Below are 27,892 nucleotides of genomic sequence, written 5' to 3'. Positions count from 1 at the left end.
TCTACAGCGGGGTGCATTGAAGTTCACGTTTTGCAATCACAACAGGGTGTGTTCAGAGACACGCTATAAAAGGATGATGTAATGACTGTAGCCTTGCGTGTTACGGGACTGCACGCACATTGCCCGATCAAAACTTTAATAGGAAGACAGCAACTTGGAAGAGAATACATGGAAGGCATGTACTGTACTAGGTGGTCATGAAAAAAACTTGGGGAGTGTAACAGCACAATAAATCCACAGACCTAAAATAATTATAGCTTGAAAATATTTATTTACATATTCAAATACAATTGAGTTCAAACGCAAGAGAGAAGCTCCCTTGTAAAATCCGTTTTTATATTTACATACATTTTGGCAATTAAAGTCAACAATTAAGGCTTTGGAATGATTTAAACTTTTACTTCCTGACTGAGAAAATCAGTTATATTCCAATCAAAATGTCCAAACATGATAAATGCAAATGGCACATCATTGAAGCAAGAAGCAAATTTAAGAAAGTTCTAAGAAAGTGTTTCATTTGCTAAAAGCAAAATGAAAAGCTGTGAGAAATATTAAAGCTGCGGGTGTATTGTTCCTCTCATATGGGACAAACACAAACTCTTTGGTACATTAAGTAGCAGGTGCATATATCGAGATACTTAAGGTTTTTAAGAGTCACTTTTATTGCAGTCTTACATAAAAAAGTTGGACATATATGTGGCACTCCATTTTTTACAGTGATACAAATTAACCGTTGTATTAAAAAGAAAATATTTTTTTTATTAATAAAAAATGGAGTGTCACTTCTATACCCATGGCTTTTTCTGTAAGGGCCATGTTTCACCCATATTCACAGTGACACTGTCCATTCTAGTAGGGTCCTTGCAATGGGCACCAAACGACAAGCCAGAAACGAATCACAAAGCGCTCGCTGACAAACAAGCAGCGCTTTGTTCTAGTTTCTCCGTCAACAAAGGTTTGAAACAGTGCAAAAACATCACCCCCACATCAGAGCGGTAAACCAAAACTCAAAATGACTATCAGAAACCACACATTAGTACAAGTCTCTTATAATCTCCTGCAGAAGGGGGTGTAAGCACCAGTCGACCTCCGTCTCATTCAGCAGCTGAACCAACTGAACATGATTGGCCACCAGCTGCCGTAGATCCGTCATCTTCTGCAGGACTTTGGCGAAGAGCTGAAGAGAGTCGGGATGATTGGTCTTCAGCTGAAGCTCCAGAGAATGAAGAACGGTCTCCTGCAGATCTTCAATGGGCTTGACGTTCAAGAGCCCGGGTCGATCTGTCACGAAAACCAGAGTGGATCAAAAACTATTCATCAAGAAACTAAATGGTTACACAGCGCCTTTTTTCTTTTATTTTGGGCTTTATTTGTGTAAAAACTATAAAGTACTACAAATAAAAAAAAGAAAATGTATTACTGTAATAAACTAGATTACTCAAATCTTAACACCTACAATTACACTTTTTAACCATGAATAAATACAAAATGTTTGAAAAAATATTAGTAGGTAATAAATATTACATTTTTACATAACAATAATAAAAAGCACCAAATAAAATAATATTTATTATTATAAATAATAATCATTAACAATTAACAACAAAAATATAATATAATATATAAAATATAATATAAATGAATAATAATTGATCATAAAACCACAAATAAAACAATAATTGTATTATTGTTAATGATAATAAATAAATAAAAGACAATTTTTAACCTCTTTTGTCTATTACACTAATGAGAATTTAGGGAAAAAAATGATTTTATGTATTATAAAGTATATATATAATTTTTTGTTGAAATCATCAAAGTTCAAGGTTGAGATTTTATTAAATGGCCATGAATTGCCAATAAACATGTGATAACTGCACTGTTGATTTTAAAATGGTGCTGTGAATAAAACTAATGATGAGTTCAGATCAATGTTCACAATGGGCCGAATGTAAACCTGATAGTTTTAACTGTATGACACAAGATCATATGTATGGCTCTGATCACATGAGTCTGCTTTCAGCTCAATACCCACACTGTGACTCACAGACATTGTGGTTAGATTTGCAGTAAAAATGCAACTGAGGGTTGATATTAACATTCAGTAAATCAGCAAAACAGCCCAAGCGTGTGCCATCGAGCTGACGCTGATGTTTCGGCCAGGGTTCTCTTTCCATTGTATTTTCTTACAGTCTGCCTTTGACTCACCTCCGCTCAGGACGATGACGGCTAGAAACAGAGCCATGTCGCTGTCATCCAACTCCAGCATGTTGAACTTGACAGAGAACTCAAACTTGGGCTCCATCATTTCACAGAAGGGCTTGCGGAGGCTCTTGAGGAACTCTCGGGTCATGAAGATCTGGCCGTAGGAGACGAGCGTGCCGTCTTTGTTCATGAGGGGTGACATCATGATGATGATAACTTCGATGACGGCATACTTCAGGAGCGTCACTTGGTCGTTCAGGTCCAGGTTGATGAACCCCGGGATGCTCTTGGCGAATTCGGTGATTTCGCTGATGGCTTCGGCCGACCGAGACTGACAGCTGTGGAAAAAGCGAAGCTCAACCTCGTGCATGATGCCCATGTCTGATCTCCTGTGCTCTTGTATCGGCATCTGCCGGCAGTTGATGATCTGCTCGCCTTCCATCAAAGACTTCATGTCGTGAATAACGAAAGGCTGTGAGCGAGAGAGACAATAAAAGACATGAAAACAGGTTTCTCTTGCACACACGAAACATTCTGGTGTTTTACAAAAACAGATATTTCTTGTGCCCACGCAGAGAATTTTCTCATTCACATGTGAAAACCTGTCTGTTTATTTTATTTTTGGAAAGGTCTCGTTATTCTAGGTATCCTTTTCACCTCAGTCTCCAATGTCACTGAAAGAGCCAAGCCAAGAATATATATCAGTTAAAGGAGGTCTTGGATTCTTCTCCAAACACAGTTTCTCTCGATGTTCAATCTTGTATTTGAACAGAAAACACATTGGGTGAAAACGCAAGCTGATTTTTCTTTTTCTCTCAACATCCTTTGAGTTGGGTGAGCTCCCGCAGGACCCGTCAGGCCACATACAGTATATAAAACAATAAAACACGAATTGAGCCGGTTCTGAATAGGTTCACAGATTTATATCTATTATTTCTATATTTTTGTAGGATTTCTCTTTCCTTAAGCTTGTGCTTGTATAAATATAGCCTCCCTCCGAACGGAGCAGATGTTTGATATCACTGAGCTGTGTTAGTCAAAACAAGCATCTAACAGCCTTGCTCATATCTTCTGTTAAAGATACGTGATGCAGCCGTTTGTGGGGTGTGTGTTAATAAAAACCTATGGTGTGGTTCTTTTTCTTAAAAGAATAGAAATTTACACTGGAAAGGGAGGGGAGTGTTAAACCAGCGTTTTTTTAAGAAAACTTGCCAGCCAGCACCAACGTTTTCAATCATTTTCACAAAAATTTGATGCCCCCTGAAATTGCTCTTCTATGCATATATAAACCTTTGCTTTAAAACAAACTAACTAAAAAGATAAATATCAAAGTCTATCTTCTAATTATTATCTTTTTGATCTCCTCTCCACTGTAGTTTAATCTTAAAAAATACATAAAAAAACTGACAATTGTGACTTCAAGCATATCGGATTCAAAAAGGTGATTAAAAACATAAAAATTTGCATTCGCTTTGCTTGTTTTAAGGCGCAAAATGTACTCATCAAGTACACGTGCAACAGCGCCCCATTCCATAAAACAGTAAAAACATGGAGAGCTGGAAAAAGCACTTGGCTTCATGGACTTTATACACTCACACTGACTGATGTGTAATAATCGACTATAGATATCCATGGAGACATTTAGTATTAGTAGTGAAATTAATGCTTGAAATCCTTCTTTGATGCTCCTTATCTCAGTTATATTATGTGACTTTAGCCTGGATTGTTAATTTTATAGATGAAGAGTTTGGTTCCAAAATGAAAAATGTTCCAAAATCATGTTTTTTAATATGTTATCAAGTTATTATTGTGTTTTATTGTGTTAGTTAGCTGTATTTTTTTAGTTTAACTAATTCAGTTTGATTGCTATTAATTGAAATGCACAATAAAAAAACAGGACTAATCTCATTTTGGAACCAAACTCTTCATATATATTTTAACTTCTTTGGCCTCTATTTATGACATCTAGTATTGCATTTTTTCTCAAGAATTATTCACCAAATATTCTGAAGGTGACACTATAATTGACGTGTATATGGTTTCATACTCTCAGCAGTTAGGCAACTCACGAGACATGACGAAAGCGTACGTTAAGATTATCTACATGTAGAGACGCATGACAGGTTAACTTTAGAAACCTGAATTTCTGCCCCGGCTACGCTTCATTTCAAGATCACTCTTCCTTACTCTGTTAGAAAGCAACACAGCTATGATGGATTTATTCCTGCACTTGTTTTCAAGGCAAAAAAAGCGAACTCACGGCGTTGTCGCTGGTCTTTCCAGAGAGAATCGCCCTGGCTTTGGCTTTGGTCAGAGGGAAGTACTTGAGATAGGACTCATAGAGGTGCTTGGCCAGGGCCCTGAGATCGGCCGACTCCGGGTGCATGTGATCCACGTCAGTGGAGAATTCAGCCAGAAGCTTTTCTTTCTCTGCTTGGGGCATCCGACCAAAACGAATGGCTGGGAAAAAACAAACAAACAGACAGTTGAAAACCCCCAAATCCCAGATCCAACATGCTTGAAGTCTTTACTAATATCTGTGGGTCTGCTGGGATCTGTGTGGGAGTTAAAGGCAGGGAGTTTGTTTTCCGTCTTTCGGTTTGTTAGCGCAGGTCATTATGACCATTTTCAACATTCTTTCATGTTTATCATTCTGACGGACGGTAATGTAAAAAATGAAGCGTTCGCGCCCTCTAATTTCTCGAAACATCAAATTGTCCCATTAAAAACAAAAACAGGGCTTTGTATGGCTTGGAGAGATACTCTGTTATATATTGCATGCTTTAGAAGTTCAGCACATTTTCAGCGCTATCTGACTGTTGGTCAGAGCTCTTTGGGGACTTGTAGACAAAACCTCAACACTTGGTTTTGCGTAGTATTGATGGGAACGCTTTCAAAAATCAAGCCACCGTCACTTGGGATGCACGTGACTAATGACGCCGCTGCATTCCAGCAGATCGCATGAAAAGTAACTGCACCTCCAGGACTCTTGACATGTTGTGTTGTCACGCTACTCTATCAACTGCACAAAGACACACCCTCAATCTAATCATTTACTTAAAGAACAAAAGAGAGAGGCCAATCATTGATATTAAACTACAATGCCTACATCACGTCACAAACCTTTTTTGCTGTTTTATTGAGCAAAAAGAGATGAGAAGAAAATGAAGAGGTACAAATGAGGTCAGGTTTAAACCCATGACTCCCACACATGCACCAGACCTCAATATGCTTGAAGCTTCTTTATAACCACAAAGCCATGGCTCCTTTCCAATCTGTAGTCTTTATTATACTTTCATGGTAACAAATCAGAAGTTTTGTTGACTTTAATAAATATCTATTTGTATTGCAGATATGTTTATGACAATTCATATTTTTATAATATTTGTAATTATATTCCTGGCATGACAACTCACCGAGGCTTTAGCACGGTTGTTTACATGACATATAAATGTATTTGGTCTCTGCTTCTGATGCAGCGGCAGAGCAAGTGCAGAGACTTACTACCGCCAATACATCCACAACATGCTGCTGTGTGCTGCACTCATAACATACATGAATTAACCCCCTTATAGCGCACATGATCACCTCGTAGCAGATCTATACACGTGGAGCTGGGGAAGGAGGAGGGTTTTGAGCAAACGTTGATCAGCAAGCAAATTGGCTGCTGATATAGAACGAACCAATCAGCTGCGCCGTTTGGTAAAGTTATTATGATAGATTGGGTTAGACTATAGGACTGCGCCATCTAGAATTTCATGCCAGAACTTTCTCTGCATTAATATTATAATATCAAAATATAATTAATACCAAAATATTCTGTCCATTTAGATCTCACTTTGTGAAACTTCGTAGGCCAGCAGATGCATTCAAAGTCGGCAGAAACAAGATCACAAAACCATCGAATCACCTCGTGTGATGCTAAAATAAGTGCAACCCTCAATCTGGACCTTAAAATAAATGTTTTTTAGCTCCTTCTGATAAACTTATGTATGTATGTTTGTAGGCCAGTCAGACATAAAAAAAAAAACATTTTAAAAGACACAATGGTTATAAACCTTTGACAAGCAATTTGATTTCATTATTTGACTTGAGGGTTGGAAAACTTTTGTAAATGTAACAAACCCACGCTGCTTTTAAAGCAGAAGGGCATTAGTTCTCTAATATGCTTAATAGCAGGACGTAAACAGTTTCTTTCATGTATCTGCCTCAACATGCTATCAAACGGTTTTGATTAATATGACGTACGCATTATTATCACACCTTTTGTAAACCAGCGCATGCCAAACTACCCTCCTCCACCTCTACGACTTGGTCTCAGGCCAGATCGAGTGACACAGCATGTTTGTGGCAGCCCGTCCACACTTTCATGAATCATTGATAATAGAGACAAGCTGCCAGATTTCATCCAATCACTACAGTGTGCGTGAAAAGACACACACAGAGAGAGAGAGAGAGAGCAAAGAGAAAGGAGAGAAAACAGAGCAAGCCAATGAGGAGCAAGCGAGCTGATAACGTTAAACTCGATTGACCCTGCGGTGCGCGGCATAACACCTGCAATCCACTTCAATGCTCTCAGAAAACCTTTAACACCCAAGAAATAAAAGAACCTGACAGCTAGATGTAATAAGCTGTTCAAAAAAACTTATTGATGAATTAAAGGAAATAAAAGGGTCAAACATAAAAAAAACATTTACATAAAACAACAAAAAAATGTATGAACAACAAATTAAAAACTGAACCAAACAAATTCTAAAAAACTCTAAATAAACAATTGCACATGAATGGATAAGTAAGGTTCAGTGTGGTATATAAGGGAGGGATTTCAATAACACACCTTTGATCCAATCAGAATCAAGGATTCAGACAGACCAAGGTATAATTACTGATATACATCAACTATAAAAATAATGTAATTGTTAACGAGATGAAAAACGTTAAAATAAAGCTGATTTTAAAGTCAGGGACTGAAATCACATTCTTAAAGGGGTCAAATGGCGCTTACACATGTTTTTTTGTGTCTTTGATGTGTTATAAGTTGCCCATGAATGTATTAGACACGTAATATTTGCACAATTAAAGTGTGGGAACAAAAGATGCATTCTATCTGAAAGTGAATGGTCACCCAGACCTGTCTGAAACACCTTGTGTAACCACACCCTCACAAATCTACGTCAGTTAGTGGTAGGATTTGACTAAGACCGCCCAAATGTATACGCAAGCAAGGTGGTGTACCTGTCAGTACAATTGAAGAGGAACCTGATGTTCCAAATATGGTAAGAGGCGTTACATTTCCTTCACACGCTTGCAGTATTCGACCAATCACTTCACACTGGTTAACTGGCCAATCATAGCACACCTCCCTTTTCAAAACAATGAGCTTTGTTAAAAATCTGGGTGTTTTAGAGAGCCGGGGCTAAGAAGAGATACAAACATGTACGTTGTGTGGAAAATACAGCGTTTTTTACCTTTAATTGGGTAAATACATTGCATTATATCCAAAACAAACGATAATATTCATTTATGCCATGTCATAGGACTCCTTTAAAGAACAACACATAGACAAAAAGACAGATGGATACAAAAAGACAGACAAATACAGACAGACAGGTACAGGAAGATATACAGAGAGAGATAGATATAGACAGACAGACACATAGATATAGACAGAAAGATAGATATTGATAGACAGGGACACATAGACAAGGCAGACAGACAGACAGATATAGAGATAGATACAAAAAGACTGACAAATACAGACAGACAGTTACAGGAAGACAGACAGAAAGAGACAGAAAGAAAGATGTAAACATAAAAGAGACAGATATAGATACAAACAGACATTGACAGATGTACAGTATATAGAAAGACAAATATAAACACGCAGACACATAAATACAGATATACAACACAGACACATACTGTCGACAGACATACAAAGAGAGTAAGACAGAAACAGAAAGAAAAAAAGACACACAAGTACACAGAGACAGACAAACAAATAAGGAGAGAGAGGATCACATTTATTTTACTCTGTTGTTTTTTTATTTTAGTAGTGTGCCTTTAGCAGAAATGTTTAGGTCTGATTGTAATGAAGGTCCTCACATAGACAGTTTGCAGCTCTTGAGTTGGTGCGGATGCTAATGAACTGTGGTGTTCCACACCTAGGTGCTTAAACCAAGACTCGTGTGGTTGCAGGGTTGCAAGTTAAGGTGTCACTCTGTGAGGGAAGTTGCCTTTAAGCCCCGAGCCAGCACACATACACATGCACACACACACACACACACAAACGCACACGCACCAGATGTGTGCACGTTCTGACAGAAATGCCACATATGTTGCAGCAGGAGACCACACAAAGGAAACAACAATGCACACGAGGCCAAGCGCAGTTGCCTGAGGAGGCATGTAGCATTGAGAAGAGTCTACCTGAAGCGGTTATAAAAAGAAAGCACTTTGGTGAAACAACAGGGCCTTTCTCATGCGTGCTGGCACCTCACCGTTGTGTGACATGCCCACCATCAGGCACTTCTGAAAGCGGCAGTACTGGCATTTGTTGCGACTCTTCTTGTGGATGCGGCAGTGCAGGTCGCAGTGGTCGTAGATCAGCTTCAGCCGTATGGTCCGACGGAAGAATCCCTGGCCAATGAAAGGAATGTCGTTAGGAAGGAAGGGCAATAGGCTTTCCTGATGCCTTCTCAGTGCTCTCATACACACACCTGATCTATTCAACTCATTGTCAAGAATCACAATACCAGTTCCTTTAAGAGCAGCGCTCTGACGCTCTCTCCCCAATGACAGAAATCACTCCTAATACTGATGTTTATCAAAAACATTTCCATGTTAAACTAATGAATCCACCTTTAAAATCATTTTTAGGGCTCAAATCAGAAAATTTGACTTTTAACAGAAAACTGGTACAATCTCATTTGTCTTTGCACAATCTGCTTTCGCTCTATGGATGGTCAGGTTTAGGGATGGGGCTTCATTTTTGCTTTTTTTGAATCGTAAGATTAACATCGTGGACTGGTCCAAGTAAGAGTGCACAAAACTACCCAACAAACCAACTTAGAGGGGTTTAAGCAGGGTTTTTTGGTAACTGACTCTTAAAACAACACATTTTGAAAAATGAGATTGTACCAGTTTTCTGTTAAAAGTCAAATTTTCTGATTTGAGCCCTAAAAATGATTTTAAAGGTGGATTCATTAGTTTAACATGGAATTGTTTATGTTGTTTCTTGGGACACGTTTTGTGTAAAAAATCAACACAAAGAAGCCAAATGGGGTCCTTTCTTGAGACTTTTGAGAATTTATCTGTGATACATACGGTATACTTGTCCTATCTGTTTTAATTTATTATTATTAAATCTATTTTTATTCATTTATAAACAATTCTCAATATTGCCTTCTAGGTTGAAATCGTCAAATTATTTTAATTGAGGCTGTCCAGTTTAAAAAAAAAATTGAATTAAATGTAATTAATTCATTAATTAATTATTATTATTATATATAGTGTATATATATTGTGTGGATTTAGAATTTTTATTTTGGTTACCTTTTGTGTGTTTGTTAATATAATTTCAAAACTGTAGCCTATTAACTGTCACCCGTTCCGTATACGGGACACCTAAGCTTGCGTCGATATTCTGCATGTAATTTCTAATCAAATCATGACAAACTATATCATTGGATAGGTCTAAGACTCTAAAATACAGATTTCTTTGGTGTTTTAGAAAAACAATTATGTAGGGAGAGTAATTGATTCTTTTTTATGAAGAGTGTGCTTAGATTGTTTGTTATCCTTTTGCTTCCCGTATTTTTTTAATATATTATTTAATCAAAGAAAACCATAACTTAAAAAAAAATAACAATAAACTTAGCAACATATCTTTAATTTTTTAAGCAATATTTTTTTTAGCAATAATCAGCTACTTTTCTTTTTTCAAACAAGACCAACCATAAGTCTGTATTCCAAAGAATTCATGAGTTACCGCCATTTAAGTTCCAACACGCATTTTCATGTGTAGGCTCAAAAAGGGCTCCGACAGTTAACAGAATAACACACAATGTGTTAAATAAAAGCAATAAGCCCCAAGAATCAGTGGGTTACAGTGTATTTTATAACAGCTTAGGGCGTTGTGGCACGACGCAAGACGCATGTATTTGTAACCCACTGCTTCGCAGGGCTTATTGCTTTTATAAAACGGTTATTCCATATGCATATCACGGTTTCATAGAATAAAGTAAGTAAAATGATTTCGATGTAATGCTGTGGCGCATCTTGTTAATGTTAAAATCTTTGGTAAAACTATAACAGAATGCTGTGAGACAACAATTACAAATGCTATTATTTACAGCCATTAAAGTGTTTATTTGAACAGCTGCACCTGTTAACCACATCTGTCATGACTTGATTTGTAAATGGATATCAATAGTGCCAGCATCAAAACAAATACCCAAAAATATTAAATTAATAATATATAGCTATACTTTTATACTTAAAAAACAAAATGAAAATGGTCAGTCTAAAACTTCCATCTTAACCGAAGCTACTCCCTGCACTCCCTCAACATTTTAGAAGTTATGCTTTAATCCCGTCGAACCACAGGCTGAGATTTACTTCCAACATGCCCCTTGAGTCTTTATGTACCCAAAGATAACCCGAGGTCTCATGATAGTGAGCTTTTATCTAAATAATATGTCATTAGGACAGACAAGTACTGCCCGCTTTGGACTTTGGCCAGAAATCAATTCTTTCTAGTCTTCTAGTCTTTGTCTTGACGTGAAGTCACTAATAAGCGTAGCTGAGAATCGTAAAGCAAATATTATGAAAACCCGCATGGTCGGACCCCATCAAACAATGTGCATGCTGAAAAACGATAAAGACCCAACCCAGGAGATTTCATCAGCGCGGGTCAATTCTTAAGTGCTGGTAAAGTGGAAAACAATGCAGGGTGCAAAAAGACCGAAACTATTTTTGGTCCTTTTTGAAAAACTCTAGAGGGGCTAGCATGGTATTTTTAGCAAGTAAAAAATACATGCAAATGCGAGAAGCATGCGCACAGGAAAGAGCTTTTTAAAAGAGGATGTTTTTCATGCATTTAACCACTCGATCACTTTTCTTTTAAATTTAGAAACATCATACAGTAGGCCGAGAATATAAATAGTAAGGTGAGAACCCGTGGCTTTGTATTTTTGAACAATAAATGAGTTAACCCGCTTGGCTGAACCCATCTTAGAGCATTCTTTACATTGTTGAGGACGCTGGAACAATTTCTGCTCAAGAGCAGATCAGGCTTGTGCCATTGTAGGAACCGTCTAAATTTAGTGATTTCCGATTGTGTTTTTCAGACAATCGAACAGAAAATAGTTCTAGCGAAGTCCTCTTTTTTCACAGAATGCTGCGTGTCAGCCAGGGATGTGGTTAGCCACAATCATTGCATTTTTAAAAGGATCATCCTGTTACCAACGCTCATAAATGATCGATGTTTAAAGGAAGAGAGTCTGTTCGAAAGGACTCAGTGTTCCATTCATAAACAAATGTCTTTTAAATTCTGAAACATGTATCATCAAAACCACACAGACACCTCTGTTGAGTCGGTGGGAAGCGTGCACCTGACATGTCTGGGTCACCCACTCGGATGATTATTCTTATTCAGACATATTGCTCTGCCCATACGTATCTCTGCCACAGTGGAAACTTATCGAGGCTTTGTGGTCGAAGTGACAGACAAGTTTAGGTTGCTCAGGCATGGAAGGGCAATTTCTGACCTCATCTGCATGTCTGAGTCTGAATTGAATTTTCTGAATGTTCTAAATTTATCAGAATGACTGGAAGAGTTCGATGTGTTCGAGGTATTACAGCAAACAGATGTTCACAGCACTTTATACATCAAACGTGCTGTTGTGCGTGTGGGTGGTGTGGCGCGTTGGTTTGGAGTTGGAAAGCACAGAGAGGGTGGCGGGTTTGAACCCTGCATGGTGTGATACACCAACTATCATCTGCATGTCTGTTATCGAGATACCTAACCCCAGCACCCATCAGGGACATCACCATGTACTTTCTAAAAAAAGTAGTAGTAGTTTCAGTCACAGCTTTTTGTGATGCTTTGAATTTAGTCAATATTTTGTCAAGACACGCAGTATTTGATAAATTTGACTAAAATGATGTATAATTGTAATTGACAAAAGAAAAACGATTAAAAAGATACACCAAACCGAACATAATGTGAATATAAAAAAAAAATGCATCAATAGTTTTACAAACACGTGCACAAGCAACTTCAATATAGCAAAACACACAAATCGGAATCAGTTTCCTCAAATATTTTTTGCTGTCATGTTTTGTTACGGTCACGTCTTAACATTGCTGGAAAATTATTTTATAAGATTAACACCATGTACAGAATTCTAATAAAATAGTTGTGTTTATGTTAAGAAGTCACATCCTTTCGAATACATTAAGTTTATTTTTAAAAAGAGATAACTCCTTTTTTTATCATGTTTTTTATAATGTTATCATGTTTTTTGTATTAGTTTTTGTAGCTAATTTAACCTAAATCAAAACAAACCAACTGCAGTTTGATTGATTTTAATTGGACTGCAAAATAAAAAAACAGATTTTTGAAACATTTTAAAAACAATTATCTCATTTAGGAAATAAACTCTTCATTTATTTTTAAATACAAAAAATTGGATATACATGCATGATTTCAAACATCATCATTATCAATTATAATTGAATGTATATGATGAGATTTATGATCATCAGATTTCTTTCCTCTACTTTGGTAAGTTTTTTGTTGCTTTGTATAAAAGCGTTTAAATGTCCATAGCCATCTCAGACTCTTGTCCTAACCAGATGTGTTGCAATAAATCGACAAGCAATAAAATCACAACCACAGCAAGTCCGGGTGCTTTGCTCTCTGTGAAATCTAACTGGTCCAACGTCTTAATCCATATGGCTAAATGCTAAACGTCTGCTGTGTTCGGATGGGACATGTGTGGGTTGTTTTAGGATGGGCAGATAAATGACTTTTCTCTGAAAACTTGTCGTGACACACCTTAAAACGTGTTTCAATCTATGCACTCAGTGACATCGCCCTGATAAAATCCATACGTTCATGAGCACGACATCACAGCGATCACTTCATTTCTTGCTGCTTTACCTCGAATGGTTGAATGTTTTCTAAAACATCCTTCAGAAAGATAAACTGCATAAGATATTTGTTTCCAGACAACGTATCTCTTCAATTTCTACATCCTTTTGGCAAATAACGCATTCCTGTTTTAAGGTTATGTCTTTTATTTACACTTAAAGAGGCATACTTCAAATACTATTTGACAATAAAAAGTAATTCAAATTGTCTTTTTTATCTTGAACAATTTTGCTTCTCAGGTAGATTTTACCTTGAGTGTTTCAGATTGACAGATAAAGTCAAGAACATTTTTTTCTGTGATAAAAAGGAGCCTGGATCTCTGACACCTGGTGTTGTGATTCCTAGCATGTGTTAAGCGGTGATATCTAACAGATTACAAAAAACAGTATACCTTGCATCCCTCACAGGCGTGAACGCCATAATGAAAGCCAGAAGCTTTGTCTCCACACACACGACACTCGATATTTAAAACCGAAGTGGAAAGATCTTCATGAGGTTTGGAAAAGGAAAGGCTGCTCTCTGCAAACTGAGGAGGAGACTCGGGTTCCAGTTTGATCGTGTCTGAAATAAATCCACAGGGAAGAGACTTAATATAATCGAACAAAAGCAAGTCTTGTATGCGTAGAGTCACAGTACATGGTTAACAAAATCATTAAATAAAGTGTGTTCAGAGCTAATCAAACCGATGACGTTTGGCTGATAACGTGATGCTAAAACAATTGAGCTACTTTATTTAATCTATATCACGTGATCAGATTATATGTAATATACTTGCTATTTGGCTAGACTTTAAAACGGCTTGACTTGTTGTGATTGTTAGAGTGAAGTGCATACTTTGGGCATCTTGTGATCTGTAGTTGCTCTCTTCAGCAGGGTAACTGTTCTCCTGTGCTCTGTAGTTCCCGTCGTGGCCTCTGTAGGTGTTCTCATGAGCTCTGTAGATGCTCTCCTGCACCCTGTAGCTGTCCTGTGTTCTGTAGTACATGTGCGTCAGGTCCATCATGTGGGGCATCTCGCTCGGCGGCGGGCTCGGCTCATACTCCACGCCGGATATGGTGGTGTAGTCGAGCGTGGACAAAGGTTTCATGTCCAGCGAGTGAGAACTATCATCAAGCTCGTCCAGTTCCAAAGCACTCAGACCGAATCCCACAGGCCAGGAAAACGTCTGTGTGTCCACCATATCTGCCCGAAAGAGAGAGACACAGACGCAAGGTGAGGCCAAAGGCAAATCTGTGTTCTTGTAACAACATCAGAATCACTTTTAGCGTGTTTGTTCAAAATACTTTTTGGCAACGGCTCACAGATTTGCCACGGCGATCACAGTTACTTCCAAAATGTCACATATACTTACAGATCAGGATGAGAAATACACGTACAGCTGATTTAACTCTTATATTGTGTTTACGTTTTAGTTTTTGCCAGTGTTCACATTATTATCTGGGTTTCAAATCGTTATAGCCATTAAAATGTATGTGAAAATACATCACAATTACAAAAAACCAACAAAAAAACTGAAAGCATATATGGTACATATTTGATGGCTGCCTCTGTTAAATCACATTCATGATTTTTGTTTGTTAAAAGGGTCAATGACAAATAAGAAAATGTCAGGTGGTGCGACCATATATTAATTTAAAATAATATACATTTAATGTATTTAGCACTGAGTATTTTTCCCCTCATATATAAGAAATTTAACATAAAATCATGCCAAAATATTTTATTAAGAATTTTATTGAGAAAATTAACATTTATTTCTCAGTTTTGTTCTCTGTTTGTATGTTCGGACGGTCGCACCACCTGACATTTTTGGTCTTTCAAACACCAAAACTCAAAAAATCTATTGAACTTCAATAAAATGAAAAGTGTTTCTTATAAAGGACATATTGTAGATCCATTTGATATATGACATGTATTTATTCAAATTCTTTTTAGGAAAATAATGAATTTGGACACAAAACACGTCATTGACCCAAAAATGTATGAAAAATACAAATGTATGACATGGATAAAAGCATGTTCATTTTGAAAAAATATAAAATGTTTGAGGTCAAGAAAACCATGAATCGCATTGTTTTTTTTTGTAAATATTGAAAAAGATTCCCTTAGACCTGAACATCACACAAGCATTGCAAGACTTGTTTCTTTTCACTGAAAGGTTTACGTGTGTGGGTTTTCAACTCATACAAATGTGATCGATTCCGGATTGTTTAGATGATTCCTTTAAATATTGTTTAAAAATTTTTATTAAAGGTATACAGAATAATTTTATCAGATTTAGTTTTTGACATCAATCAGGTACATTACAGGAGTTTTACCAAACCTAGTACCTACACTGTTAAATGTCATTATAGCAAACTTTCCAATAACATTTGAAATAGCAAAATCCCAACTGTAAGTGTCTAAACAAATAAACGGATGCTGAAGGACACAACTCAGTTTACGAGAGATCTCAGTTAACAGGTTGTGCCATAAATGACATTCTGTGACTTAAAGTGTCAGACCTTTCACCAGATGAAGTGTTAAACAGTGATAAAAAGATCACCAGCTTGTGGTTGATAGCTCTTAAATATTGTCCTGCTGCGTGCAACGCTTTCTGTAAATACATCTGGTGTAAAACATTCTCTTTGCATGTTTTAATTGACATTTGTACTTCTAAAACACATTACAGTCGTAACGTTAAATCGAATCAAACATATGCGTTCCTTAAAAAGATCAGCTGTTAACTGTGTTGATCACTCTGACAGAAGCAGGAAAATATCAGTTTGGCTTTTAAAAATGAAAGTGCATTTTTCCTCCTACGTGAAATCTGCGACTATAGAAATGCACCTTTTCTTTTGTCCGCAAATATTGAGCTAGGTCTCATTCTTCATCTTCTGTAATCTGATGGCAAACACTGTTTGGTGACCAATAGTAACGAATGAAATGCTCGTTGAATTTTGCTTTATATCCAGGTATCATTAAGTATCGATCCTGTTTCAGGTTTTGCTGGCCTTTAATCCATCTAAATAATATCCGTCCCAAACTTCTTTATGTAATTCTTTGCGTTAAGCTGGGACTGGGCAACTTTCAATGCTCTAGGGCCTATCCCTTGTAGGCAGGGCGTTATATTACAATGTTTGTACAGTAACCTGGTGGTGAAGGCGATGGTTTTGAGAAGCTTTGAAAGCAAAGGGAGTAATTCCATGTGATATGGCATCATTAGGAAACTGAGAGATCTCTTTCACATGTTACATGTTAAAGACATGTTCATAGAGAACGTGGTAAATATAGAATACAAGAGTACCACCAGCATAGAAAAGACTGTAGTTGATAATAAACCGACATCAAACTGGGCTGGCCTCATAAACAGCTTACTGCTTTGGATGTCTCTTTACTGAGCCAGTACACAGAGATTGTACATCGAGATAGTTAAGGTCACTGGTTGTGCAAAAAACAATTTGTGAGCTACTTGATTCTCTGTGTTATTCATCGTTGTTCTACTTTCCTCTAAATTCCACTTTTTTTATAGGGATAACAGCTACAGTTTACATAGATTAAGCAGTTCTGGTCTTGTCTGAATGACACAAAGCGTTTAAATGTAAAGACTTCCCACCCCAAAATCTTTCAACACCAGACAAGAACGTCAGCTTAAAATATGTCATGAGAACATGTGCAGGTAAGAAACTCAAACAAGGCACTGGGAAATATTTCAGTGACAGCAAAGATTTTCTAAAAATACAGAAAGATTCATATCAATGGCTGTTCGTTCCCTTCTGAGCATCTGAACGGAATGCCAACCCCTAAACAAAACTCTGCCAATTGTCTTTCGCTGGACTGGAGAACGACATGTCTCGATATACTGCAAAACGGTCTATTCTTAGTAAAGAAGTTTCCGTTCACAACATGCCTATTTTGAAATGTAATAAACATCTTGCCACTGGACACTTGCTCCACTTGGCGAATGATATCGTAGCATTCTCAGAAATTTCGTTGAGCGAGACAACCTTCCACACAACTCTGACTCAAGTGGTTGAAAACCAAGAGATATTTTGGTTTAAACCACAGGCTCGTCAAAATATTAGCTCAAACCTAAAAACTTTTCAGGGTCGTGTTCTTTACGGCGCAGCGTGAATATAACTTATACGTTGTGCTTTGAACGTGGCCGAGCCAAGCGCTCATGAATGCTTTTTGTTACATAATTCTGCCAAACTTAAAGGAACAATGGGGCTTTCGACTCATCTTACGACTCATTAGACGAAAATGTTTGCATCGGTGTGACGTGCGCATGGAACATAACAAAACATGATAAATTGCCAAAGTTAATGCCCTGTATCTTAACAAAGGACAACAAATACCACGTGGACAGATTTTCAACGTTGCCTCCGCCAATCATGTCTGATCTTGCATTGAATGTGGAAGTTGAGACAGAGGTAAATATCGAGTTTAAGCGCTGCAAACAAAGACTGTGAAAGCCAACTCGCCCTGCTTAAATTTTGAAGCCAACAAAAAACAAGTGAAGCCCATCCATAAACTGTTAAAAGTTCATCATTACAAACATTATTACAATCATTAGTTAATCTTAAACAAACTTACTATGAAATAGTATTAAATATGGATAACATTTTACAATAAGGATGTATTTTTTAACATTACCAAATACATTAGCGAACATGAACTAACAATACGCAATATATTTTTTAGCATTGATGAATATTTGTAATTGTTAGTTAACAAAGTTAATACAAATACAATTGTTCATGTTAATTCACTGCCATTCGTAAATGGCAATGGTAAAAATAAAATGTATTCAGATTAATAAATGCTGTAGAAGTATTGTTCATTGTTAGTTCATGTTACAATATAATATTCCCGCAACTGGGGGTAAGTAAAACATGAAATAACAATTATGTATGACGAAATTGACATGTTATTTTAAACCCAGTATGTAAAATAAAGAGTTGAATTATGTAAAATTACAAGTTTACAGTATAAATAATGCATTAACTAAAGTTAACAAAAACAACCTTATTGTAAAGCTTTACAAAAAAAAATGAAAAAATATTTTTTTAAACAAATAAAAAACAACTGGATTGGCCTGACCAAGAGTTTACCATCAGGCTCGAGGGTTGTGGTTGGTTGCCAGGGTATTTCTCTGTGGTTGCTAGGGTAATCTGGATTATTGTTAAAACGTTGCTATGGGTAACCCCAAATACCCTTGCCATTTTGGAGTCTCTGTATTATCCCTACTTGTAAGCCTTTGAGGTTTCATGATTGTTTATTTTGCGTAAACAAGCACCACTAAAAATGGTGTGACACATGATCTAATGCTGGTGCATTAATCTCACCATGATAAAGAATCTCCTTAACAAAACTGCAGATACTGATAACTTTGTTTATTTATGAAATTGACTATGTGAATGGTGGTCGAAGTAGCCACAAACACAAGAGCCGTTAATTTATTTTGACAAATTCACTGTTGATGTGAGAAAACAAAGTCAACCAGAGGAGCCTGTTATGTGAAATCCTTTCCATCGGGACATTATTGCAACAGCACCATGATGTTTTTCACTGTGTTTCTTAAGAGCACTAAACTAAAGCCAAAAGTATGGGGCCACAGTATATTACATGAATCTGAATGTCTAATATTTCATTGTGTAAGAAGTAGAATCACAAAGAACAGAACTTTATGAAAGATAACAGTAAATATAATCAGTACTTTACAGATCATAAGAAAGTGTAATTGTACTTACTTATTAAAGTACAAGAAATGCCTAAATAATAACATTTATTTCTACTGTATTCATGAAAATAGTTCAACTAACAGTTTGTTAATATCACATATTTTTCAAGTAGAGACATGCTTTACATTAGACATTACAGAAGCTCTCGTGCTGCTCTGCAGACAGGCAATCGTCATTTAAACAGAGAGAGCGCACAAGAAAAACCTGCCCGACTACATTCACTGGTATCTCTAAACCACCGCAAAGACAAGTTTCCTTGAAAGATTCCCATAGGCCATTTTACAGATGTAACACCATAAATCTGATAAAAGTGTGCAAACCAAACCCGTCTCTTTACGTTCTTGCAACGTTTTTCTGTATTTCCATTTTTATAATTTGCTTTAGATCTTCTGTGTCAGGGATTTTCGAATTGTGGTTCGCGGAAAATCTTTTGGTTGTTGCAGTGCATGAAACACATACAAACACATAGCCAACAAAAAACGGTTTAGTCTAAATAAAATCTAGCAATGATAATAGGTTTGATTTCTAACCATAAAGTATTCTGGTATTTAAAAACTACGTTTAAAGGAGAACAAATGTGTACTTTTCCCCCACATTAGCAACAGTTCACATAAAAATGTATATGTATCAGCCACTTTTTATTTACCCTCAAGTTGTTTCAAACCATATGACTTTCTCTCTATTGTGGAATTGAAAACAGGAACATGTTCATATACTGTAGTACCACAAAAGAAACCATTTAATACACATAACTAGGGCTGCACAATGTATGGAAATGATCGAAATAGTGCACATGTGCATATCACAGATTTCAAAAAGTTACGTATAGACCACTTTGGAAAACGCTGATCGAAAGCTGGTCCAAAAGAACTTCCTGTTTCAGTTTTTAACACTACACAATAGTTGAACAAAATGCAACTTGCAAAATGTTTTTTCCGGTATCAAAATTTTAAATGAATATCTTAAAGTTTCAATATATATGTGAGATTAAAATAAAATAAATACAATTGAAACCGGAAGTGCTTCTGGACCAGTGTTTAAATCTCGCGAAGTGGTCTGTAGTCTATAAGATTAATACAGACAACAGAGAGACTTGTGTGGACGATGATCAGGAATCAGAAATAATGTAAAATAGGTGTGTTGGTTGTATCATTTTCAGTTTTTAACTATACATTAAAATTTATTTAAAAACTATTTAAATCGATTTTAGAAAAATAAATATTGTATTGCATATTGCATTATTTAGCATGCAATCGCTTATCGCGTTCTTCTTTAAAATAACACAGCCCTACACATAACATACATATGCATTATATTCCATATCTTCTGAGTGCATAATGATGACTTTGTATGAGAAACATTTAGGAGCACTGTTGGTCTATTCCTCAAACTTACATTATTTTACATAAATGACTGAACATTGCTAAGAGCTGCCAAAAGATTCAACCAAATGTCTTCTTTTGTTTTCCGCCCATGAAAAACACTATATAATCAGATTTTTAATGTGAGCCGGACTTAAAGTTACCTGATGCAACATTTTCTTCAGAAATATGTCTGGAGGAGTTTGAGTGTCGTGGGCGCCTTTGGCACCGGGGTGGGGGAGTACCCAGCGTGACATCAAAGCTTTGTCAGGCATGAAAAATATGACTTCCTCACCTCAGCACTCTGCTACAACTACCTCCATACTGAAGTCTGACCCCTGCCCTCTCGCTATGAGTCTGTTTGCTCAGACAATAAAGTCGTCTGGCCGCCTACTCGGCTACTACTGATTTTGCGATGCACGCTGGCGTCGCTTTGATGCAGGTGTCACGTTATATACATTTCTGACCGCATTTCAGGTAGCCTGGCAAACATCCCTCAAGTGTGGCACGAGTGAACCCTGATTTATTTTCAAATGTGACCTCATTCGGGGAATTATCTAAATCTCTTTCGGTTTTAGATTTGGTGTCACATACTCACAAAACAAACATTCAATACTGGGAAACAAATGAATACACCCAACGTTTTAGCGACCACCTCTGTACCAACAATCTTTTGTATTCTTAATCTATGACTAATGTGCCTTAAGGTCTTTAAAATGTTCACGGCAAGTATTTCACATCGATTTGCAGCTCTGCATTTCACAGCTATAGTAGTTTACCAACATAACACTTTGGTTGATACCTGACCAGACCGTGTGACAGATTTCTAAAAAAGGAACGCAAAGTTGCACTAAAAGTCAAGAAAAAACACACAAACGCATCCAACAAAACCAGACAAAAAGACTTTATCTCACCCTCAAAACCCGAGTTCCTCTCTTGAGGTCAAATCCTTGTCGATTTAGGTTGATAAAGTGAGTGGAGCGCTGTGAACTTTTGACTTAAGCGAATGGGCAAGTGAGTGGCTATTTCTGTGGTTATATTAAATTGAACAGGAACTGAAGGATTTTTTTGACACATCTCCACAGCCTCAGCAGAAGTGCAGACAGCTAAGTATCATGTGGTCCTGCTATGAGGTGTACGGCTCGCCAACATAACTTCCTGTTGCTTCATTTTAACTCAAAGCTTTGCTGGTTCCACTTCTCTTCACAGAAGAGCGTCTTCTAATAAACGGACCCGAGAGACAGAAGTAAAATTAGGATTTTAAGACGCCGTCTGCTGCAGTCGTCACAAGACAACTGAAAGGTGGCAGTCGGTTGTAGCGGTTCGTTACTTTTGACATATTTATACTACTCAAAATAAAAACTACTAAAACTACTATAAATACTACTATTTTAAAGCATGGTTAACCTAGTACAACATTTAAAGGGATACTTCAACTAAAAATGAATATTCTGTCAACATTTACTCACCTTTCAGTTGTTCCAAATCTGTATAAATGTCTTTGTTCTGATGAACACAGAGAAAGATATTTAGAAGAATGCTTTTAACCAGACAGATCTTGCTCCCCACTGACTCTGATGGAAAAACTACTTTATCATTTTTTGGTTCACTTGAACATAAAGGCGCTTTTAACTACCATTGTATTTTTTCCTACTATGGGAGTCAATGGGGGGCAAGATCTGTCTGGTGATGAGTGTTCTTCCTAATATCCTTCTCTGTGTTCATCAGAACAAAGACATTTATAAAGATTTTGGAACAACTAAAAGACATTTGCCTAATGAAGACGTTTCACCCAAACGTTCATGAGGGACTTGAGCAAACCCAGCGCGGACTTGTGAAGCTACTTGGGAATTTTAACTTGCAAAACATCTAAGGACATGAACTTTCTCCCAATTACTTTTAATAGGAATGAGTTAATAGTGAATGACTCTCCTGAGGGTTCTGCAGAGCTTCCTAAACGGATAAGGAAGAAACATGCTTTCTGTCAAGGCCTTCGCAATTCGCAACGGCCACAGATCCCTTAAAAAACAGAGGAAGGGTCTTCCCTGTTCCTCGATGTGGGCAGGAAAGGGGGTAGAAAGTTAGTTATGGTCACATTAGGGCTAAAAACTACTGGCGCTACTGTGAAAGACCTTTGAGGAGCGTTCCCAAATACTTCAATGTTTACTGTCGTTTTGTACTTCGGCAGAAACTACAGCCGTTGAAATGACCCGGAAAACACAAGTTCTTCTGAACATCAATCAAATTCCATTTTAAGTCATACGCTGGTTTATGGACATTGTTTACACGTTGTTGCACTGTTGTGAATTGAGCCGTATTCATTAAACATGAGCTGAATGAACATAAAATTTCTTTTTTTGTGATTTGGCACATTCATGTCAATGTCAACATTTAGAAAAAACTGAAAATTCAGCATTAAATTCATGTTTTGATTTTGAATCAGTATTCAAATCAAGTTCACAAAACTGTTTTTGGGTAGATGGCGAATAAATCATACATGTGTCCCATGGTGTGACATAGCAAAATTAAGGAAGCAATGTATTATTAATATTTGTATTTATCATATATATAGCATAAGAGATATTTCATTGTTGTTGTTTTTGCATCACACCATAGACAAATTTGAGTATTAGTCTGTGAACTACCTATTTAGATTTGATTGGTCTATTTCGAAGTCTAAATGAAGATTTCATCCAAAAATAAATTCTGTCATTATTTTATTCACCTTCATGTCGTTCAAAACTTTATATGGTTCTTTCATCAGTGGAACACAAATGAAGATATTTTCAGAAATGTTTTTGTGTTCATACAATGGAAGTCACTGGGGGTCAGTGTTTTTTGGTTAACAACATTTTTTTTAATATCTTCTTTTGTGTTCTGCAGAAGAAATGCACACAGGTTCAACGAGGCAAAATAAATGTTGAAAGTATTTTCATGTTCGTGTGAACCATCCCTTTAAAAATTGATACACGTTACTCCAGAATCAAAACATCAATAAACCAACACTTCTCAATATACAAACACTATAGCATACACATGCACACACTATACAGCCCACACTCATTTGCCACGCATGCAATGCTGCCACAACAGGTTCCTGAAATGAAGTAGCAGGCCATTGAATTGTTAAGCTCAGGAGGCGTCTTTGGATAAGGTGCGGCTTCTGCCATATAATGGTACTAAATGCTCCTGCATAATCACAGAATTTGTGTAGGAATAAGAGAAAGATAACACACTAATGTATAACCTGGCCATTTCAAAAGAGACCTAATCCCTCATCTGTACATTGAAACTAACTTGTCTTACCACTTCTGAAAATGCACAAATGTAACCGGTTTAGTCTGTGTGTGGTGCACTGATGGAAAACACGACTTTAGAGTCGGTCCATGAATGTATCCTATGATGAATAAATGTTCACTCATCATCAGGTATGAGATGGAAGTGTTTATTCTTCAATTTTGGGTATTATTGTATTGTTTATTTCTTTTGCAGTTCAAGAAATCAATTTACTGAGGGTGACCACAAAGGAGCACCTATTATGAATGCATTTTTGCCGTCTGAGAGTAAATGATGCATTGACCCGTCTACAGACAGACAACCAGTCATTACTTTACAGCTAAAAACACAACGCACTCTACATCGGTTGAACTCATGCAAAACAACCACAACAGACAAAACCTAAAAAAAAGGAAAAACTACTCTTATTGAGTCCTTTCGCTGTAAATCTTAGTTTTCAACACTAAACACAAAAGCGACAGGCTGGTTTGCCATAAAGATCGACACGCTGCCGTTTCCACACCTTACATTTATGACAACGGGCCAAAGTCCGTCACGTTGCGTGTTGGTTATACAACACGTCAGACCGTCTGTAACCATTCTACGGGCTTTACTACATAATGTACAAGTCAAAATGATAAAAAAATATTTGCTCTTAATGCTTGTGCCCAAATTCTCAAAATAGGTTTTGGAGACTTAATAAATTGCGTTCACATGTGAATCATGTCCAGCATACATGGGCACTCCTTTAATATTGTTTAAAAAGTATCCCAGGATGCACCTGACACTGTTTGAGAGAATGACCAGAGCTGTGCAAAGGGAATGCTTTCAAGAAATTTTAACAGCTTCAATGTTTATAATTATATTTACTATACATTATAGTAAATATTATAACTGATATTTACTAAGATTTATAAAATTGTAAGATAGAATGAGTAGGTTTGTCCAAACTTTGGACTGCAGTATGTAAACATGCGATTACATTCGCACAATTATGTAACACACGGATGTGTAGTTCAAAAACATATACATTTTTTAAACTTTGATTTTCAGTTTCATTTTTGCAGTAAACCCAAAAGTTTAAGCTGAAATTACAAAGCTGACCTCTGATTTACTGGTAAAGCCGAATGACATATTTAACAATATCTCTGTCATAATCATTTCACAATATGTGTCATGCAAATGTCAAAGGATTCATTAATTTCCTTAAATAACATCAAGCCAGAGATTCTGAGTGAGTTTCTATTGGTGACTGTCACAAGAACCTGACGCTTAAACTAAATAATGCTTACATGGGCAAAGATTTTTTATTTTTCAATGATAAAGCTACTGTTGTCATTATCAAGACACGGACATACGAAAACAGCTTTCAAGTTTAAAGAGCAATTACAGTTAGTCATGATTTATCACGTACATCTTTCCAGAATCACAATTATAATTCACATTACGCAATCGCATTGACAACAATAAATCATTGCACAAAAACCCAGCCGCTTTTGCAGAAATGAATATAGCCACCATGTGAGAGAGTATTATTATGTGTCTAACTGTCTTTCAGAGCTCCATGATGATTATACTTCATCTGACTCATAATAATGTGTAAGGAGATTATATGAATTAAACTATAGTTTTAATAGTACGGTAGCCAAACAGACCAATGTTTTCACATACTGTGGCACTTATATATTCATATTATGTAATGTGCCAAATCTACCAATGGCCACAAGTGAGCAAAAAACTATTTGCATTTAAGCAGATTTCGGATAGTTTACATACAATTAACATCAGTTAAGAGAAAGCGTGAAAACATGCCATACTTTACAAAACTGTGTTTTAAAGTAAAATATAATGTAAATTAGGATAACAACAAAGTACCAAACTTTCTTGGTTTTATAAAAGAAACTAAATAAAAACTAAACACCCATAGTTTCAACATAAAAAAATAAATATATTTATAAATGCATTTTACTGAACAATTTAACGTTATTGATACCAGAATATAACATCTTAAAATGTTTTAAATAGAGGAAGATATACAGCTCTACAGAACATGACGTGTTACTGACTGTTTTAGATCGATAAGAATTCTTGAAATGATATATCATTCAATATAACTCACAAACTTCAATATCCAAAAGGCAAACTTTGTAAAAAATATGCAAATCATTAAAGATAACACAATCTTACCGTCTTTAAATGATGGGCTTTTAATAGTGAAACGACTGTGCAGCATATGTAAGTTAAGAGAGACTGTTAGTGAAGTTCAGTAGCATACACCTGCTGTTCATACAGGTGGTCTCAGACTGCACTGACCTGTGAGGGGTCTCTTCAAAGTACTCGATGACGGTAAATAGGATGTTTCCGCCTGGTATGAAACCTCTTCTCTTCTGTGTGTGCTCTGCAGTGCTCAATGTGTCCTGGTCCTCAGAGCTTTACACGAGACTGTCTTTAGCAGGTTTTGGGCTAATATGAAGCGGGTAACATGCAGGAATCACTGCTCGAGCTCTATAACACGCACAGATGCGCGCGGGGCACGTACACTCCAGGAATGTGTCCCGAAACTTAGTAAGCTGCCTATGTAGACAACATGAACACGGTTACACACTCGAATGTGTTATGAAGCACGAAACATTCCTAGTGTGAGATGAAACTATTGAAAAATAAAAAACGTATCAGGTCAAGCCTAAAAAATATATATATTTAAACTAAAGAGTTTTGAGGTTGGGATAACGGTACTTACCTTTAATTTATACAAAATAATATAAGATCCTAGAACATTTGACAAGATTCTTTAGAATGAAATCTTCTTCATTTCGACAAAAGTAAATGATCTTTAGATGCTGTGTGTATGTAAATGTTGTCTAAGTAGACAGCTGAGTGTGTTTTGAGACACAGCCGCTCCCTCTCTCCTCCCATCTGGATCACCTTTGGAACACATGGACTAATATATGCGGAAGAGTCAATGCAATGAACTGCAGGAGTTGAATATGGATGACACTCCACCTGTTGTCAACTCCTGTGAAAACACACAAACTCAATTTAGTCAGCTCGTGTTTTTTTTACTTTTAACCATAGAAAGTGTGACTGATGGTAAATACTGGGGTGAAAAAAATCCAAAAGAGTTCATTTGCATGCGTGCCAACTTCTTATATGATCTCATTTTGACGTGTTCATCGTTTGCTCTTCTAATCAACGTGAAAAAATACTGTAATATCGTATGGCATTTACTGTAGTGAACTGTAATAAAATTCTTCCTAGCTGCTAAAGTTTTTGAGCTTTATTATAGTAAAAAGTATACTACAGTAGATCAATTTACTTTAGTAATTACTATGGTATACAGTCTAGGCTACATTATTTTTCATGTTGGAAGAAACCATATCTAATGATATTATATCTTTATACCAATACTTAAAAACTATGTCTTATAAATATCCTCACCAGAGATCGTTTAATGGATTCAGAGCTGTATCTTTGTTTACAGTTTAATGTCATGAAATGAAGCATCACATGCTTGTGAAGATCCACTGTTGTCCAATGAGTGTGTCGTTGTTTTGACATACAACATGGTCACATGTTTAAATAAAATGTAATAGGGATGTGAAAAGGGCAGAAGGCATCTATAAAGACTCATCATCAGTCGTATGACCAATTAGAGAAATGTGATGTCAGAATTCCTCTGACAGAGTCTGGAAATATTTCTTGTGCGTGATTTATTATATACACATATCAAAAACAAACGTTGGTTAAATCACTAAAATAAATGTATTCAAATTTTTTTAGGTAAAATTTCAGATTTTATTAACATACCCAGTTGTTTGATCAGTCAGTGTCCTTTGGTGTTTTCTATATGTACTGCATTACTAGTTATCAAGCGCCATCTGCTGGACTCATTTTGACCTTACGTTTTAGAAATCAGTTTTTTTACATGAGAGTAATGTCCTCACTGAGAGTTTAACTTTGATATCTCACAAAGTACACAAATCTGTCTCGTCGTATGTATGTTTGGGGGGTGTCATGTTTGTACAACCCGTTCCCTCACATCAAAATATGAGGTGTTGTACAAACGTAACATGGCAATAAACTTAATTAATTGACAAAATTATTTGGCAAAGCTGCAAAGACAACAGTTATATCAGTCTTTTTTGCAGTCATTCTCCTGGCAATTGACT

General features: G+C 36.5%; 1 protein-coding gene across 4 annotated transcripts; it reads right to left on the bottom strand.

The window, feature by feature from the left end:
- Positions 1-243: 243 nt before the first annotated feature.
- Positions 244-26,996, bottom strand: pparg (peroxisome proliferator-activated receptor gamma). 4 transcript variants are annotated; one of them, XM_056734293.1, is made up of 9 exons: positions 26,464-26,996; positions 26,037-26,297; positions 25,911-25,945; positions 14,198-14,545; positions 13,755-13,924; positions 8,706-8,844; positions 4,466-4,665; positions 2,209-2,677; positions 244-1,281 (listed from the first exon to the last, which is right to left on the bottom strand). In XM_056734293.1, exons 4-9 carry the CDS (start codon positions 14,541-14,543, stop codon positions 1,034-1,036), a joined length of 1,572 nt encoding a protein of 523 aa, XP_056590271.1. In that variant the 5' UTR covers positions 14,544-14,545; positions 25,911-25,945; positions 26,037-26,297; positions 26,464-26,996; the 3' UTR covers positions 244-1,033. The 4 variants fall into 4 exon arrangements, with proteins under 4 accessions (XP_056590271.1, XP_056590269.1, XP_056590270.1 ...); XM_056734291.1 differs by lacking the exon at positions 25,911-25,945 and having other exon boundaries at positions 26,464-26,994; XM_056734292.1 differs by lacking the exons at positions 25,911-25,945; positions 26,464-26,996 and having other exon boundaries at positions 26,037-26,377.
- Positions 26,997-27,892: the final 896 nt, after the last annotated feature.

The sequence above is a fragment of the Triplophysa dalaica genome, chromosome 21 (assembly GCF_015846415.1).
Source record: "Triplophysa dalaica isolate WHDGS20190420 chromosome 21, ASM1584641v1, whole genome shotgun sequence".
NCBI lineage: Eukaryota > Metazoa > Chordata > Actinopteri > Cypriniformes > Nemacheilidae > Triplophysa > Triplophysa dalaica.
Note: the sequence above shows the minus strand (reverse complement) of the source record. Positions and strands in the feature narration are given on the sequence as shown.

Excerpts from the sequence above, each read along its gene's own strand:
- pparg (XM_056734293.1), bottom strand. The coding sequence starts at position 14,543 with ATGGTGGACACACAGACGTTTTCCTGGCCTGTGGGATTCGGTCTGAGT. Across the intron at positions 13,925-14,197 it reads CAGATCACAAGATGCCCAAA|ACACGATCAAACTGGAACCC; the intron begins GTATGCACTTCA and ends GATTTATTTCAG. Across the intron at positions 4,666-8,705 it reads GGTGGGCATGTCACACAACG|CCATTCGTTTTGGTCGGATG; the intron begins GTGAGGTGCCAG and ends GTTTTTTCCCAG.